We start from the raw sequence: 15,821 nt of genomic DNA on the forward strand, positions 1-15,821 counted from the left end.
GGGTCAGGGCAGGGGAGGCGCCAGAGGGAGGCAGGAAATGTATCATTATATCTGAATTACATTGTATGGCAGAAACTAACAACACTGTAAAGCAACTTTCCTCCAATTAACAAATTTTTTAAAAAACAGAGGAAATTTGTTTCTCCTTGTTCTTTCCTGCTAATTGGAATGTGAACAGAAGACCTGGGACTGGAAAAGCCATCTTGAATCAACAGGACCACCAAACTGCGTGTGATTCAGAAAAAGGCCCCTTCTCCCTACAGAATCAGGTGTCCAGGGGGTCCTTGTGTATGAATTAGAAAAAGGCCCTTCTTCCTCCAGACCGACTCAACCAGTGCACTAGGATGCTTGATAAGCTAGCTGATCATTGGCTTAATTTCAGCCCCTATTCAAGTCTTTCCACCAGATACATGACATTACCAGCAGAACCACACGTGGCAACTCTCTTGGGAAAGGAGATCACAGAGGACAGAGTAACAAGACATGCAGTGCCACACTGGTCAGCCTCAATCCACCTACCAGGGTCTTTACTTAAGAAACTTCTATCTTGTTTAAGCCACTGCTATTTTCTTTCTTCTCCTTTTTAAAATTTATAAATTTTTAACTTATGTAATTTTTTAAGTTGATGTTGTGTTCGTTTCAGGTGTATAGCAATGATTCAATTAAATATGTACACATGTACATTCTTTTTCAGATTCTTTTAAAGTTACTACAAAATATTAAGTATAGTTCTCTGAGTTATACAGTAGGTCCTTGTTAGTTATCTAAGCCGATAGTATTTTCATCTGCCAGTTCTACCACAGGCATCTCGTTTACAACACACTGGAAGTCCTGAGTTTTACTCTTGGCGATTTGTACTCAGACTCTCCTTCCTCTGCCCCTCACCAGATCACACTGTTACTCACTACTGCATTAATCAATCACCAAAAGCAAATGTTACCAATTATCTCCTGTCTGTGCTCTGTAATTTTTATCTCTTTCCACCACTGAGACCTGAGCTCCCGCCAGATTTGGCCTTATTACAGTAAAAAGTAAAATCATAGTTAAAAAGAAAACAAGGCAATTTTCTTAAAAGCATGTTCCTGCAGGGCTGTATTCAGGCTGCGCATCATGCAAACTTTATGCAAGTTCTCTTGCCTGATTAGGTCATTTTACTACTCCTGCCTGGAAGCATAATTTGGTCAATATTGCCACACCCTTCATAAGCAATTCCAATAAAAGTGTGCAAAGTGTTTGGATTACTGACTACTCTTTGCACTTAAAAACTAGCAATGATTGCTCGGTCTAGACACATCAAGTGAACAAGTACTAAGTTAAGAAGTGGTCTTTATCCTCCATTACATCAAAGAACAAATGTGCTGAGAATCCTCAGAATTAGAATCTTCGTGTTTACCCCTGACTTATTTCTCATGGATTCTTATCTGTTATTTAAGCCCATAATGAGCCACTGAATTTAGACAGCAGTGATCTCTTGTGCTTTTCAATTAAAGTCAACGATTAACTCATTGTTACACACTCATAAAATTATGTCCAAAAGAAGCAAACTCTTATAGTGGCCCTTTGCTCTCAAAATTTTGGAAAGGTTCAATGCATGATGCTGGATGCTTGGGGCTGGTGCACTGGGACGGCCCAGAGGGATGGTATGGGGAGGGAGGAGGGAGGAGGGTTCGGGATGGGGAACACATGTATACCTGTGGCGGATTCATTTTGATATTTGGCAAAACTAATACAATTATGTAAAGTTTAAAAATAAAATAAAATTAGAGAAGAAAAAAAAAAAATTTTGGAAAATTTTTAAGATAATTTCTACTGTATGATCTCTCAACACCCCTGAGCTAAGTACGCGTATTTCCATATGTTGTGTATGTAGGAACAGACAGGCAGCAGTGAAATGGCCTGTCATGACTGCATAGCTACTTTGTGGTGGAGCTACATCTAATATCCAGATCTTTTAGATACGTGCTTTTTTCATTACATTGGTTCACACTTCTCTATTTCCTAAAACTATCTTTCTGTAGCTCCATTTCAATCAGCATGAAGTGCCAAATAAATCCACAAGCAGTCTCCTAATTTGGACTGTAAGTTGTGCCAAGTTGAGTGTTTGTTTTGGCCTTGGCTGTAGATGTCCTGATTATCTCCATTAACGCAGACAGCTCACCAACTCTTCTATCACCCTTCCTAATTGGTTCAGCTCCCTTAGGCTGTTGGCTATCACTCCATTTCATAAGGCTTACATCACTAGGTAAGAACATTTGCAAGATTTAATTTGCTTGGAAGATCAAACTATATTGTAAACCCACCTTTGATTTTGGCTGAAATGATAATCAATCTTGAAGCTTTCAAATTACCCGGTAAAGGGCAAATGCAGTATATTCTCTTTTAGAACAGCTGTGCAAATAGCCTTCATGTTTGGAGTTAGGCTTTTACTTTATTGAAGATGGCCTTTAAGAGTCATATTTGTTTCTATCTTTGGGTGGGCTCCAAAATTTACTCAAGAGCCTTACATAGAAGCAAAATACTCATTATTCTACATGGTACATGTGACACGACTGACTCATGTTAACATTCTATTCAGTGTTTCCTACACACAGTTGTGTCTTTAAACTGGAGGAAAGCACTGAGACCCACCAGCACTCACTGTAGTCATATCACTTAAGGCCAGTTGAATTGGCCTCAAGTATTTCAGATCTTCTGCTTTCTTGTTGAAAAAACCAAGCAGCACCTATTCCTTTTAAGATCATGCAAAATTTTTTGCTCCCCAACTGTATTAATTTTCTCCTGGCATTACTGAGTTCCTATCAACAGAATTATTTGTTATTGGGTTAAAATACATCATTTGGAAAAATCACTTTAAAGCACTGAAGGCTGGGCCATCTCCGGGTAGTTTTTCTATACAAATGATTCGTAACAGAGTCACAAAATATATCTCATAGCCTTGAGTAGGAATGAAACAGGGCTCTACAAGTTTTAATACTAACAAATGTCCAATGTAGCTTTTTTTTTTCATGTATTACCCAAAGTTAGGGGAAAAAACGAAAAAAAAAAACCCAGCAGAGGCAGCTGTAATCCCAATCTAACTTTCTATGTCAAGGCTGTTTAAATTGAGCTTGATATGGCTGACTCCCACTCAGTCTTGCTCATCGGGATTTAGAAGCACAGTATGTCTCAAGAGGTCTCTCTTCTAGATCAACATGGTTGTTATGGAGTTTCATGTCTTACCTGCATCGTGTCTAACAAATTGTCAGCTGTGCATGAATCAGCACAAAGCCAGAGAGGTTTTTTAGGAAGTTTTTAAAAACAGCTTTCTAAACACTGCAAACTGTCTTACAATACTCAGGTATATAGTAGTACATACTTTTTGAAAATAGTATTACTGGCCTCAACTTTTCCTCCTCCTGTTTTGTGACTCAGCCCATAATCCACTTCCATCTGGGAACACTTTCCCAATCTCCTTCCCCAAATTTGGAGGCTTTTTGGAAATGCTTTCTTGGCATATACTCTTCTGCTAAAACTCAAGGACCTCTTTATTTCTCCTTGTATTGCAAGTGTCTAGCAGAGTGCTCAAATTGATTCTGAAATGAAAAAATGCCTGACTCTTTACTGTGGGTCCTCTGAAAACATGCTGTTGGGTCCCTCTTGTGAAGATCACTAAAGGAAAGTGGAGACAAATTCAATAGCCATTGTACCATCCTACAAAAGACAGACACCACTTTCTATTATCTACCTCAAATATGTCAAGAGAAAAAAATGAAAAACTCTTTTCACAATTATTGCACGTACCTCCAGCAAGCAGTACTCAGGAAGCATCCCATCACTGTGTTACTGAGGAAGGCTACGTGAGTGCTGGTGGAAGATGGGGATGAAACACAGGATGGGGCCACACATGCTCAGGTGGCTGTTCACTGGCCCCTGAACAGCGAGCACACATCTGAAGGATACCTCAGAAAGCGAGTGGCTTTTGTTTGGTGGTATGTGGAATATAGTCCTAAAGTTTTTTAAAATATTAAGAAGTCCTCCCTTTTCAGCTCAGCAATACCACCTGCATTAAGAAGTACCATAGCTTAGAAAGACAGAGACCCAATTGTTAAAACTGTGAAGGACAAAAAAGAATATAAAAAATGTCCCTTAGAAGCCTACCTTCTCTTGAAAAGCTCTTGTTCCAAAATGCTCTGTATAATTACTGTTAATTTGTACTAAGGGGCAATGATATATGGGCAGGCAATATCCTCAAACTGCAAGGTCACGTAAGTTGTATTCCCCATTCTTCCCTTGCACTAATGTTAACAGAGATATGAAAGCAAGTGACTTAAGGCAGTTATAACTCGTCTGTGAGTGCACGACAGCCTCAAGTGAGGGTACCGCCCCTGCTTTGTATTATAGCCACGTGCTCCTGCTTTTTCAACAACCTTGAAAAATAAATATTTGAACCACAACCTTCAATAAAGCCCCTCTACATTTGTTGTCAGTCTTAATCACCTTCTGCTGTCTGCTTAGTGCCTTTAGCTCTTAGATGTTGCACCTGGATTCTTGCCTGCTTTATGATGTAGGTTTATATGCCCTTTAATTGAAAGCAAACCGCCTTAGATAATCCAGTGACAACAATGTTACAAGGTCCACTTTCCGTTAAAAGGTAAATAGAAATATTAGGCTGTTCTCTAAAATGAAGAAAAACACATAAAAATACATTGCAATCTACCACACCACTTCCTTTATCAGAGATAAAACCCCATAGCCTAAAAAAATCCCTTTTGTGTTTTTCCCCCATGACAGGAGTGGGAGAGTGTAAGGAACTGCAGTTCTCAATGACTAATCTCTTCACCCTGTATAATATTCTTTGCCCAAGAAAAGACTTCAGTCATACAGTATGTTAAATATTATATTCATGTTACTACAATAACTCTACCAACTTTAACCCTAAGTTTTGTTTAATGTTCTAATTATTACTTGTTGAAAACACTTCATCAAACAATAAAAGAATATGGAAGGATGACAGGAACATACACCACACCTGTAAGCAATGTTTACTATTTTTTTGGGAAGGTTAAAGTGAGTTTGGAGAAGGCAATGGCAACCCCACTCCAGTACTCTTGCCTGGAAAATCCCATGGATGGAGGAGGCTGGTGGGCTGCAGTCCGTGGGGTCGCTAGGAGTCAGACACGACTGAGCGACTTCCCTTTCACTTTTCACTTTCATGCATTGGAGAAGGAAATGGCAACCCACTCCAGTGTTCTTGCCTGGAGAATCCCGGGGACGGGGGAGCCTGGTGGGCTGCCATCTCTGGGGTTGCACAGAGTCGGACACGACTGAAGCGACTTAGCAGCAGCAGCAAAGTGAGTTTATAAAATGGTAGAGAAAAAACGTGGTATTATCTTTAAGGCAACATAATTTCTATAAAACAGCTTCATGATTTTAAGAGGCCATATGACAAGTGATTAAAAATTAAACAGCTGCTTAACATATGCTAAGACCTCATGCTAAGTCACAGCCTGCATGACTGTGCACATGTGAACTGGGACCTCCGGAGTTGGTACAATGGACAGTCTGCATGGCTGGATGTTACAGTTGCATGCACCAATGCAAAATATTCTTTTTTAAGGAAAAAAAAAAAGGAGGCAAAAGTCATTGCTGATGGAATTGTTAATGCAACAAATGATAGGTTTTGAACCAAAGTTCAAAACTGAGATATTCAATTAATACCAAAAATATTATACTATGGGGGGAAAAAACCGTATTTTTCCAAGCACCTAACTGCTTTTCAAATAATCAGGCAGGAAAAACTTCCAAGCTTAAACAGTTAAGTGAATACATTGGAGGAACACCCCTCAGAGATACTAAACTCAAGTTTCTTTGGTTTTAGATAAAAACCATATAGCCTCTTTTTGGTTTAATGAAACGTACTGGTCAAATGGATTCTGTTCCTGACCTCACCAAACAGAACTTACTAGGGAAATCTGCACTGCCAGGTTGGCACATTAGTAGAGCCTCAAACATGGCTTTATTTTAACTAAGCATTATAAAAATGTACAGATGTATAAATTTCCCCAGTATTTCACGGGACTGCTGCTCTGCCTTCAATAATAAGATTGCACTTGTAAGACCACATTTGCGGCAGTGTGTGTGTGTCATTAACAATTTTTTATCAAGTGCAAACAATCCACTATAGACTGATAACAAAGCAAAAAGTCTCCTTTGCATGGAGTCCTATTGATATTCAACATAAGACAGCAGTCATTTAGTAAGGCATTGACACTATAGTTGGAAAAACTTTCCAAATACTACGGGCTTAAGAACAAGGAATGTAACAGTAGTGCAAGCCTGTATGTTCACGGTCCTCAAAACAGAAAAGGACCCACCCTTCTCATGAATGTGAAAAGACGCTGGAATGTTTTTACGGGAAAGCATGTTCAGGATAAGACGGTACTGATATAGTCACAGTGAATATCCATAATCTCCTATTTCAACCCTTTCCCACCAGAATGTGAAAAGTGAATAAAGACAGCAACATTTTTCAAAAAGTTAACTTATATTAAAAATATTTTATAAACAATTTTAATACTACAAAGTAGTATTGCCATACAAAGCAGTTCAAATATTAACTGTTCTTTAAACTGTTAAACTTTATTATAAATTAAAATTTCTTTACAAAAAAATTGCACATAATATTTGACCACTCTTAGGTTCTGATGCACTGGCATTTGCAATAGTTTCTTTAATCTTCAAGTTAAACAGTCTCGGCAAGGAGTCCAGAACGTAGAAAGGGCAATAAACAACCCTGTTAGAGCATTCAAGTGCAACTAGCAGACTTGTGGCCATGGCAGTTACACTTTCCTTAAGATGGACTGCTTAAGTTTTAAATCCTGAAATGAAGAATCTCAAAAGGTTTAAAGAGGAAAAACTAAAAGGGACTGCCGGCTTTTTACTGTAAACACAGCCCTGGAAATTAAATCCCAAACAAGAATCTCTCAGGCATCAGAGAGTGTCAAGTGAATCAGGAATAGCACAACATAAAGGAAGGGGGAAAAGTAAAAAATAAAAACAAAAACAAAGCAAAATGAAAATAAATGTCAGTCACTTTGAGGAACTATACTTACGTACATGATGTTATGAGAATCTGGCAGGGCCCAGAAGCAGGCCAAACAGGAAGTTCATTTATCCAACCGAAGAGGGTCATGTTCATTGCTTCCGGTTTTGAGGATAGGATATTGTAGGGGACTTGATATGATCAGTAATGCTTGTCTGCCTTACACAGACCTTAGCCAGGGATCAGCCTAATCTTGAAGGACCATTCAAATAATTTTGGCAATTATTATAAGGACTGAGAACTGACTGCACCCAGTGTTCAGTGATTCTTGCTTTCTGTTTTGTAACTGTTTAAATTTAAGAGCTCATTTAGGCTGACTCCAATCTCTTGGCACTTGGAAACTAGTTTTCTCAGGTTATCAGTTTTACCTCCTTCTGATGCTTCAAACAAGAGTTGCTGTAAAAGATAGGGAAGCATAGAAGTAAGACTTAGCTAGATTTTAAGCATTACCACATCAATGGATATGGCACATGCAGAAAATTTATAGGAAAACTTCAAGATGAAATAAAAGATAAAAAGCATTACATCTTTCCACAGTGATGCACAAAGAGGTAACTTCTGTAAGGCTCTCTGATATAAACGGTGGACCTATAAGATAGATATATATACAACTGCATCAGGAAGTGTGGTGAAAAGCCCCTTCATAATCCTAACCATCCGAATGGTAACTTCATAATATAATAACATTCAAGACAAAATGGTTATATTGGGTTTTGGAGTTTCCAAACATGTAGAGTTCTTAGGATGTTAACCTCTATATTTTAATCCTTTTAAATTGAGAAGTCAACAAAAAGGGTAGAATAACTACTTAAAAAAAAAAAAGAAACTCATCTGATAATCATGGCTTACCTCTCTTTGTCCCTTTAGAACAATCTCAGCAGCAATGGCTCTAAGAAAAAAAAAAGGAATATAGAAAAGGAAAAAAAAACATTTATATATCTTTGAACAAAATGAAATACTACCACTCGCAGAATACTGACTGTGGGAATCTGAGAACAAAACTTCCTGAAAGTAACAGGCTAAACTTCCAAGGAGGGTAACCTATAGTGAAAAGAAAAATTCAACAATTTTTATCAACTTTACAATAATAAAGCAGACCAGTGTTCTGAACATAAATTAAGGTTCATGAAAAATATTCATAATTGCTAATAAAAAAAAAATTAGCACTAACACCTACAAAAGAAAGAAGACATCCAATTGTAACAGGGGGAAAACCCTGCATTTCAAAAGAGACACTCTTAAAATGTGTATAACAGATCTGTTTGATAACAGTAGTGTTATCCACATGTTCTCCTTCAAGGAAAATTAATCTAAATTAGAGATCTCTCCGCGTGGAGAAATAGATATCATTTCAGATTTACCTGTCTGGAGCAAACCTTATAAATAAAAGCAATTGCTATAAGAACATGTACAAGATTGTTGCATTACATTTTCCAGGTGGCCAGGCATGTTGGGATATTATATGTAAACATCTTGGCTTGAAGTTTCAGAATCTGAACATTGCTTTCTTCCCATTCATGTTGAAGTAGCCTGTAAAGTACATTCAGGGAAATGAACAAAAGCATTCCAAGTATGAGGAACTCAAATGTGCTCTATGAGCAGAATGTTTGATTAGTTATAATTTTTGATCCATTAAATTCCATCAAGGCTATTCAGCAAGTATTTGTAGAAAGCCTCTTATTAAAATTACCCTGGGAAAGAAACATGCAAACTAGCAAAAGGTAGCAAAGCACCTCTCCAAATTAACACTCTACATGCCCCTCCTTTAAGCCCCAAGTCTTCTAAAATAATGAACTGATATATTAATATGATTTCTTAGTATTTTTCTTTCTTTACTAAACAGAGTATACTTAATTTCCTTAAGCTAAAATGTAATAAGTACATTGACTAATTATTAAGTTCTCTACTCTAAAAAAAATACGACAGGAATGACTGTAAGGAAATAAGAATGATCAAAAGTGGAGCTTTACCAACAAAACCAACAATTAAACTACCTATATTCCAAAATACCCACCATTACAGAAACTAGTCAAATACCACTACATTTTCTATTTCACATGTTTTACCAAAAGTGATGATTTATAATACAAATTTCTGTAATTAACTTCGGTAGATTAGCATGCTGACTGAGAATTTTTATTATAAAACACTGTAGTGCTACTTTGTTATTTTTGGCATAGTCTGAGGCTTTTGAGTTTTCAGTCTCTTACACCGTTTCCCACATGCACACTAAGTGGAGTATAAACATAGAGGAATATCTGCCAACTACTTTAGGCACCTTGTGCAAGTGCGTGTTCAGTCGCTGAGTCGTGCCCGACTCTTTGTGACCCCATGGAATGCAGCCTGCCAGGCTCCTCTGTCCATGGGATTTTCCAGGCAAGAATACTGGAGTGAGTTGCCATTTCCTCCTCCAGGGGAACTTCCCAACCCAGGGATAGAACCCGCTTCTCCTGTGTCTCCTGCATCAGCAGATGGATTCTTTACCACTGAGCCACCTGAGAAGTCCTTAGGCACCTTATAATCCGTAAAACAAGCTTAGAAGCATAAGACACAACTGATGCAGTGGAAATGATGGCACAAGTAGAAGCCAGAGCAGTAGTACACAGGGTACCTTTTTGAATCAAAAAGCACAATTCTTCACAGTTAAAATGGATTTTATTCTATCAGAGCAGAAAAACTACAAACAAATGCTCTAAAAAAAAAATCTAACTGAATGTATGAAATCACTGGATGAGTGTTTCTCCAACGTCATTAGAGAGCTCTAACTCAGGAAACTGCATTTTAAATGAGTATCCCAGGAGATTCTGATAACATGCTAATATTTGAGAATGACTGACCTAAATGAAGTCATAGTAACTAAAATATACATGGATGGTTGCTTTTCTCTTTCACTCTTGTCCCCTTATAATTTGCAGTTTTCTGAAGTGACTAGATTTTTACAATCACTTTTACGTGAATAACTATTGCTAACAGCTCTGAAATTAAAGTGGAATGAGGAAATAGTGAAAGAACAGACTATTCTTAGTAAGTCTTCAAGAATCATTTTTTTTGAAGAGCCGATACAACTGAACTGAGAACTTTATTTTTCCTTACCTCAGTGCAAGTCCAGAATTAGTTGGCATAATTGAGCAAAACCGTTCCAAGGTTTTGGAATGCTGGGTCTTTGGAACACAGCTCAAATAAAAGAAAATAACCTGTAAAGGTTGAGGGGGGAAAGGAATGCGACAAAATGTGAAATCCAATTACCTATGTGTTCTAACGAGAAAACTAAAATAAAATGGTCTTTAAGACATGAATGTATAAATTATAATAATGTATGATGCTGTGAGTTATAGTTCCTATCATTAACTATATTAGTGACTTTCCAAGTATGAATTAGGAAATATGATCCAGTGATGACAGCCATGGACTGAGAACACTGACAAGAAGCCAGGAGTCTGGGTTTTTATCCCTGAGTCTACCTTTACTTGCTGTATAGCTGGGCAAGTCATAGGGCTAATAATACCTGCCACATCTTGCTCATGGAATGCCCGTGTATAAATGACTTAATGTCCATAAAGTGGTTTGAGATCCTGGGATAAAGAATGGCATAGAAGTACAAAGCATAGTAATTGGTTATCCTGATTAGCAACAAAACCAACCCACCAAAAAAATAAATAAAACACAGAGATGTTTTAGTCTACACTGAGCTTTAGGCAGGAGCTTTTAGCTTACACTGCACCGAATGATAGGGGTCTCTGAAAATAAAACAATTTTAAAAGAACACTTTGCTTCACTGCCTGTAAGATGATGACCTTATAAATATATCAATATTCAGATTCTATTTTAAAAATTCCAAACGTCATCTGATTTCAGTTTTCTTATGTCCCATGTATGCCTATATTTGCTTGACAAAATACTGATACAAAGGGCAGCTACAACATGTAAGGACATTACTATTCATTTTAAAGTTACAGAATTTTTCATTCAGTAAAATTTCCAATTACTCAAGAAAAATATTACTGATATTATTAGTTACTTCTTTTGATCTCTCTTTTTTAATATGTATTAAACCTTAATATTGCTTCACTTGTGCTTCAATGTTAAATTTGCTTAAGTAGAACATAATTAATATGCACATTTATCTTAACTGAACTTTAAAGGGCTCTGTTTTGAGACTTTGAAGAGATAAATAGAAAACAAGGTCAAGAATAATAGTAAATGCTAGCAAAGTGGTCCTAAGAAAAGCTCTTCTGATATTAAACAGGAGTTTTGCTATCATTTAAGTTCCCTTCTTTTGTACAAATATCTAAAGAAAAAAAGTTTTAAGCTCTTACCCTATTATGAAATTCATAGTTGGACCAGTAATCAGCACTGCTAAAAGGAATGGGGTATCGGGCAGGGACTGTAACCAAACATCTATTCACTAAATCAGTAAAAAATTTGAATTCTTGGACTTTGTTTCTGGATCCAGCGGCTCTATTATTGGCAAAGACAAGATAACTGCCAAAAGAAAAATATTATAATTTAGAATAATTAAGTCAGCAATTCTCTAAGAAGAAACCCAACCAATTTCCCTTATTTCAAATCCCATTCTTATTAAGAGGAACTAAACTTACTCCATCCAAATCTTCTGCACTATATCAGATCTCATGGCCACCCCTAATGCTGCCTCATATGCCTCCACTGTCTCTTTAATACTTGATTGAAGAGGATGACAAAGGCTGTTTAAAAAATGAAGGAAAACATTGTATGTCTACAGCTCAATTCAATTAGATAAAGGAATGACAAAGTATAAGCACTACAGATATTATTACAATGGAATCCTTCTTTTGATCTTCTTTAATAATGAATAAACCTTAGCATCCCTTCAATTCTGCTTCAGTGATTTTAACAACAGGTTAATTTTAATATAGTGTAATTCAGTAGTAAATAACAAGTGCAAGCCTCGTATGCAACATTTCTCTCCACAGTAGATGTCTCACCAGTATATCAGCCACAAATAAGGAACTTGGTGGTTAAACATTTCATCATCAAAATTTCCTTTACATAAACAGGCTGGAATGTCAAGTGGTCCTGGGATATTCAGGAGATATCTGAGGGGAAAAAATCATACTCTTTAAAATTATGCCTATGTATATATGGATTATTAATACTTTTTAAAAAGTCCTCAGTTTCAAGTAAAATTTCCTTGAAAAATTTTTATAAGGTAATGAGACTTTATTTTGGGGTGTATATCATATCATTTTGATCACATCTCTAGCATCATGTATTTATTATCTTCTACCTATTTAAATGGGATTCCCTTGTAGCTCAGTCGGTAAAGAATCTCCCTGCAATGCAGGAGACCCAAATTCAATTCCTGGGTCGGGAAGAACCTCTCTGGAGAAGAAAATGGCAACCCGGTCCAGTATTTTTGCCTGGGAAATCCCATGGACAGAGGAGTCTGGTGGGCTACAGTCCATGGGGTTAATAAGAGTTGAACATGACTCAGTGACTAAACCACCACCACCACCTACTTAATTAACTCTTCTAAAACAAATTTTTAAAAATCTTTAGCTCAAATTAAACAACCACCATAATCATCTAATGAAATCTAATTAAAAACAGAGAACAAATGAGACTACCCACAAAATCTATACATTCTTGTAAAGACAAAATTCGAGTTATAAAACTTGCTATCTGAAAACTGTTTCTCCCTCAAATAACATACATACAGACAAATACCACTATACTTAATTTTAGACATATCAAAGTGATTTCTGTAACATATTGGCCTATAAGGCACTTGTCAAAAAGAGGTCTATGATCTGCAGACTGCTGCTGCTGCTGCTGCTAAATCACTTCAGTTGTGTCCGACTCTGGGCGACCCCATAGACGGCAGCCCGCCAGGCTCTCCTGTCCCTGGGATTCTCCAGGCAAGAACACTGGAGTGGGTTGCCATTTCCTTCTCCAATGCAGGAAAGTGAAAAGTGAAAGTAAAGTCGCTCAGTCGTGTCCGACTCTTCTCGACCCCATGGACTGCAGCCTACCAGGCTCCTCTGTCCATGGGATTTTCCAGGCAAGAGTACTGGAGTGGGTTGCCATTGCCTTCTGCAGATAAGACTGAGAAATACTGAAAAATAAAGTCTGCTCTTAAAAAGCCACAATACTAAAGGATACTAAAAACTATCTTTTTGACTTTGCTAATTCAGATTTTCCCCAATATATTTGAATCTGTGTGTATAACACTACCAACATCTTCAGGAACAATGTTTTTAAAGGAAATACACTGATTTCAACAAGGACAACCAACTGGATTTAAAAAATTATTTCAAGGGGCTACGTTTTAATGTATTAGAGAGGCTGTATGGGGTCTGGGGTGGGGAAGATTGAGTAGGGAGCCATAAGACACGGAAGAAATGGTAAATCTAGAAGTTATCATCCCAGCTTGGCCATAACTACCTGTATCACCATGAGCTAATCACTTAACTTCTAAGGGTATCAGCTTTCATCAAAACTGAGGTAAGAGAAGATAACTTCAACTCTCATGTATGTAATATAATCCCTACTAACTTCAGTAAGGTGAATGAAACCCCCAGGTTAATTTTTATGGTTATCTACTAACCTTCAAAATGATTTGAAACACATGAAAATTACTCCTTCTAGCTCTGTTTTTATACTAAATTTGACACGCAACATTTTACAGCATAAAATTTATACTAAATGTTACACAGAGAAATGAGACTCCAATTCTAATATTACAGTTCTAAGTACTTTACAATTTCTACTCATGAAATAAAAATATTTTAAACCTATTAAGAGCACTGACAACTATTAATAAGCTTTGGCTCTTTTACAATAATTAAAAATATTTGTATCAGGGACTATCCTGGTGGTTCAGTGGTTAAGACTCTGAGCTTCCAATGCAGAGGGCATGCATGGGTTCAATCCCTGGTCCGGGGCTAAGTTCCCACATACCGAGTGGTGTGGTCAAAAAAACTTGTTTTATCAATACTAGTAAGTATGGCCGGAGAAGGCAATGGCACCCCACTCCAGTGTTCTTGCCTGGAGAATCCCAGGGATGGGGGAGCCTGCTGGGCTGCGGTCTATGGGGTCACACAGAGTCAGACATGACTGACCCGACTTAGCAGCAGCAGTAAATATGGCAATGCTGAACACTCTCTAACTTACTGCCATTCTCTTAATATTTGACTCAAAAAAGATTTCCTCAGTTAACGGAAATGCACTCTATAAAGAAGGACTCCAAATTGTCTACATAAACTAAGCACAGGATATTTTTTCCTCATAATTCTTGGTGAACTGTGAATTATGCCTTTACAGTAGCAAATTAATTAAGCAAAATGACTTAGTAAACAATGAGAAGATTATCTGGAGGTAGCCCACTTTCAAATTTTTATTGACCCAGAATAAATTTCTGCTTTATTAAGCTGACATCAAGAAGATATCAACATTTTTGACCATGGCACAAACTGGCAGCATTTTCTTCAAAACTAAAATAATTACCTTCATGCCAAAAGGAAAATCAGAATTGTCAAGTTTTAAAAAAGTCTTGTTCAGCCTTGAAGTTAACCTATTCTCTGAGATGTTAAAGCAATCTAACTCCAATAGGGAGAAAGTCAGCATGGGGAAGCCGAATAATCTCTATTTTGTAATTTTGTAATCTCTATTACAAAATTATTCTTTTGTAATTAACTGTAAGATGTTAATCTAGGTATGCCGCTGCTACTGCTGCTAAGTCGCTTCAGTTGTGTCCGACTCTGTGTGACCCCATAGACGGCAGCCCGCCAGGCTCCCCCGTCCCTGGGATTCTACAGGCAAGAACACTGGAGTGGGTTTCCATTGCCTTCTCCAATGCATGAAAGTGAAAAGTGAAAGGGAAGTCGCTCAGTCGTGTCCGACTCTTTGCGACCCCATGGACTGCAGCCCACTAGGTTCCTCTGTTCATGGGACTTTCCAGGCAAGAGTACTGGAGTGGGGTGCCATTGCAATCTAGGTATAGCAAAGCAGAAAGACCTTTAGGAAGAGTACTAAAATCATGATGTCAATAAACTGGCAACTCTCAGAGGACAGAAGAAAAGACTCAAGTCTGGTAAAGAATAGTGACCCCAAACTTTTTTTGTCAAATTTCAAAATCTACGGCAGATAAACCACTGACTTAACAAAATGTGGGTTATTTTTGAAAATATGTTTTCATATAACATTACGATACTGAGGGGTAGGATGCAGGGAAGGGGGTACCTAAGAAAAGAAAACTGCATGCAAGCATTAGACTTGCACATATAAATCCAAGACTTTACCTTTACTCAGTATTTTCTATAGGAATACTTTTTAGGAGATACTCAGCTTAGACCTTCCTTCTCTCAGCTCTTCCTAACGTAAAATAATAAAGTTGTATCATGATATTTTCCTTTCAATGCTATTTTACTTATGCTCAGCAAACTACATCCATTTTCATAAATAAACTTTTACTGGAACATAGCAATGCCCATTCATTTATATACTGTCGATGGCTGCTTTCCTGTTATAAAAGCAAGGCTGACTAGTAGTGACAGGCCATATGGCTTGCAAGTCTAAAATATTTAGTATCTGGCCCTTAAGGAAAAAAGTCTGCTGATCCTACTGAGAGATGAGGAGGAAGAATAAAAGAGAACTTTTTAAAAGCCTCCAAAAAACCCACCCCATATGATGTGCTGTGGCCTCTTATTGTTGTTAGAACAAGAATTCACAGGGAAGCAAATAAAGGCAGTAAATACAGAAT

The 15,821-nt window shown here is 37.4% G+C and overlaps 1 protein-coding gene across 3 annotated transcripts in view; it reads right to left on the reverse strand.

Annotated features, from left to right (window-relative positions):
- Positions 1 to 6,597: 6,597 nt before the first annotated feature.
- Positions 6,598 to 15,821, reverse strand: part of ZFC3H1 (zinc finger C3H1-type containing) — a 50,239-nt gene continuing 41,015 nt past the window's right edge. For 2 of the 3 annotated variants that reach the window (XM_070788816.1, XM_070788815.1), the window contains exons 28-35: positions 12,046 to 12,156; positions 11,680 to 11,784; positions 11,398 to 11,563; positions 10,175 to 10,275; positions 8,510 to 8,611; positions 7,931 to 7,970; positions 7,607 to 7,669; positions 6,598 to 7,477 (exon numbers count right to left, since the gene is read on the reverse strand). In XM_070788816.1, coding sequence (XP_070644917.1) covers positions 7,340 to 7,477; positions 7,607 to 7,669; positions 7,931 to 7,970; positions 8,510 to 8,611; positions 10,175 to 10,275; positions 11,398 to 11,563; positions 11,680 to 11,784; positions 12,046 to 12,156 — 826 coding nt within the window. In that variant the 3' untranslated portion in view covers positions 6,598 to 7,339. The remainder of the gene's footprint in view (positions 7,478 to 7,606; positions 7,670 to 7,930; positions 7,971 to 8,509; positions 8,612 to 10,174; positions 10,276 to 11,397; positions 11,564 to 11,679; positions 11,785 to 12,045; positions 12,157 to 15,821) is intronic. The other variant, XM_070788817.1, reaches the window with a different exon arrangement.

Source organism: Bos indicus, chromosome 5 (assembly GCF_029378745.1).
Source record: "Bos indicus isolate NIAB-ARS_2022 breed Sahiwal x Tharparkar chromosome 5, NIAB-ARS_B.indTharparkar_mat_pri_1.0, whole genome shotgun sequence".
NCBI lineage: Eukaryota > Metazoa > Chordata > Mammalia > Artiodactyla > Bovidae > Bos > Bos indicus.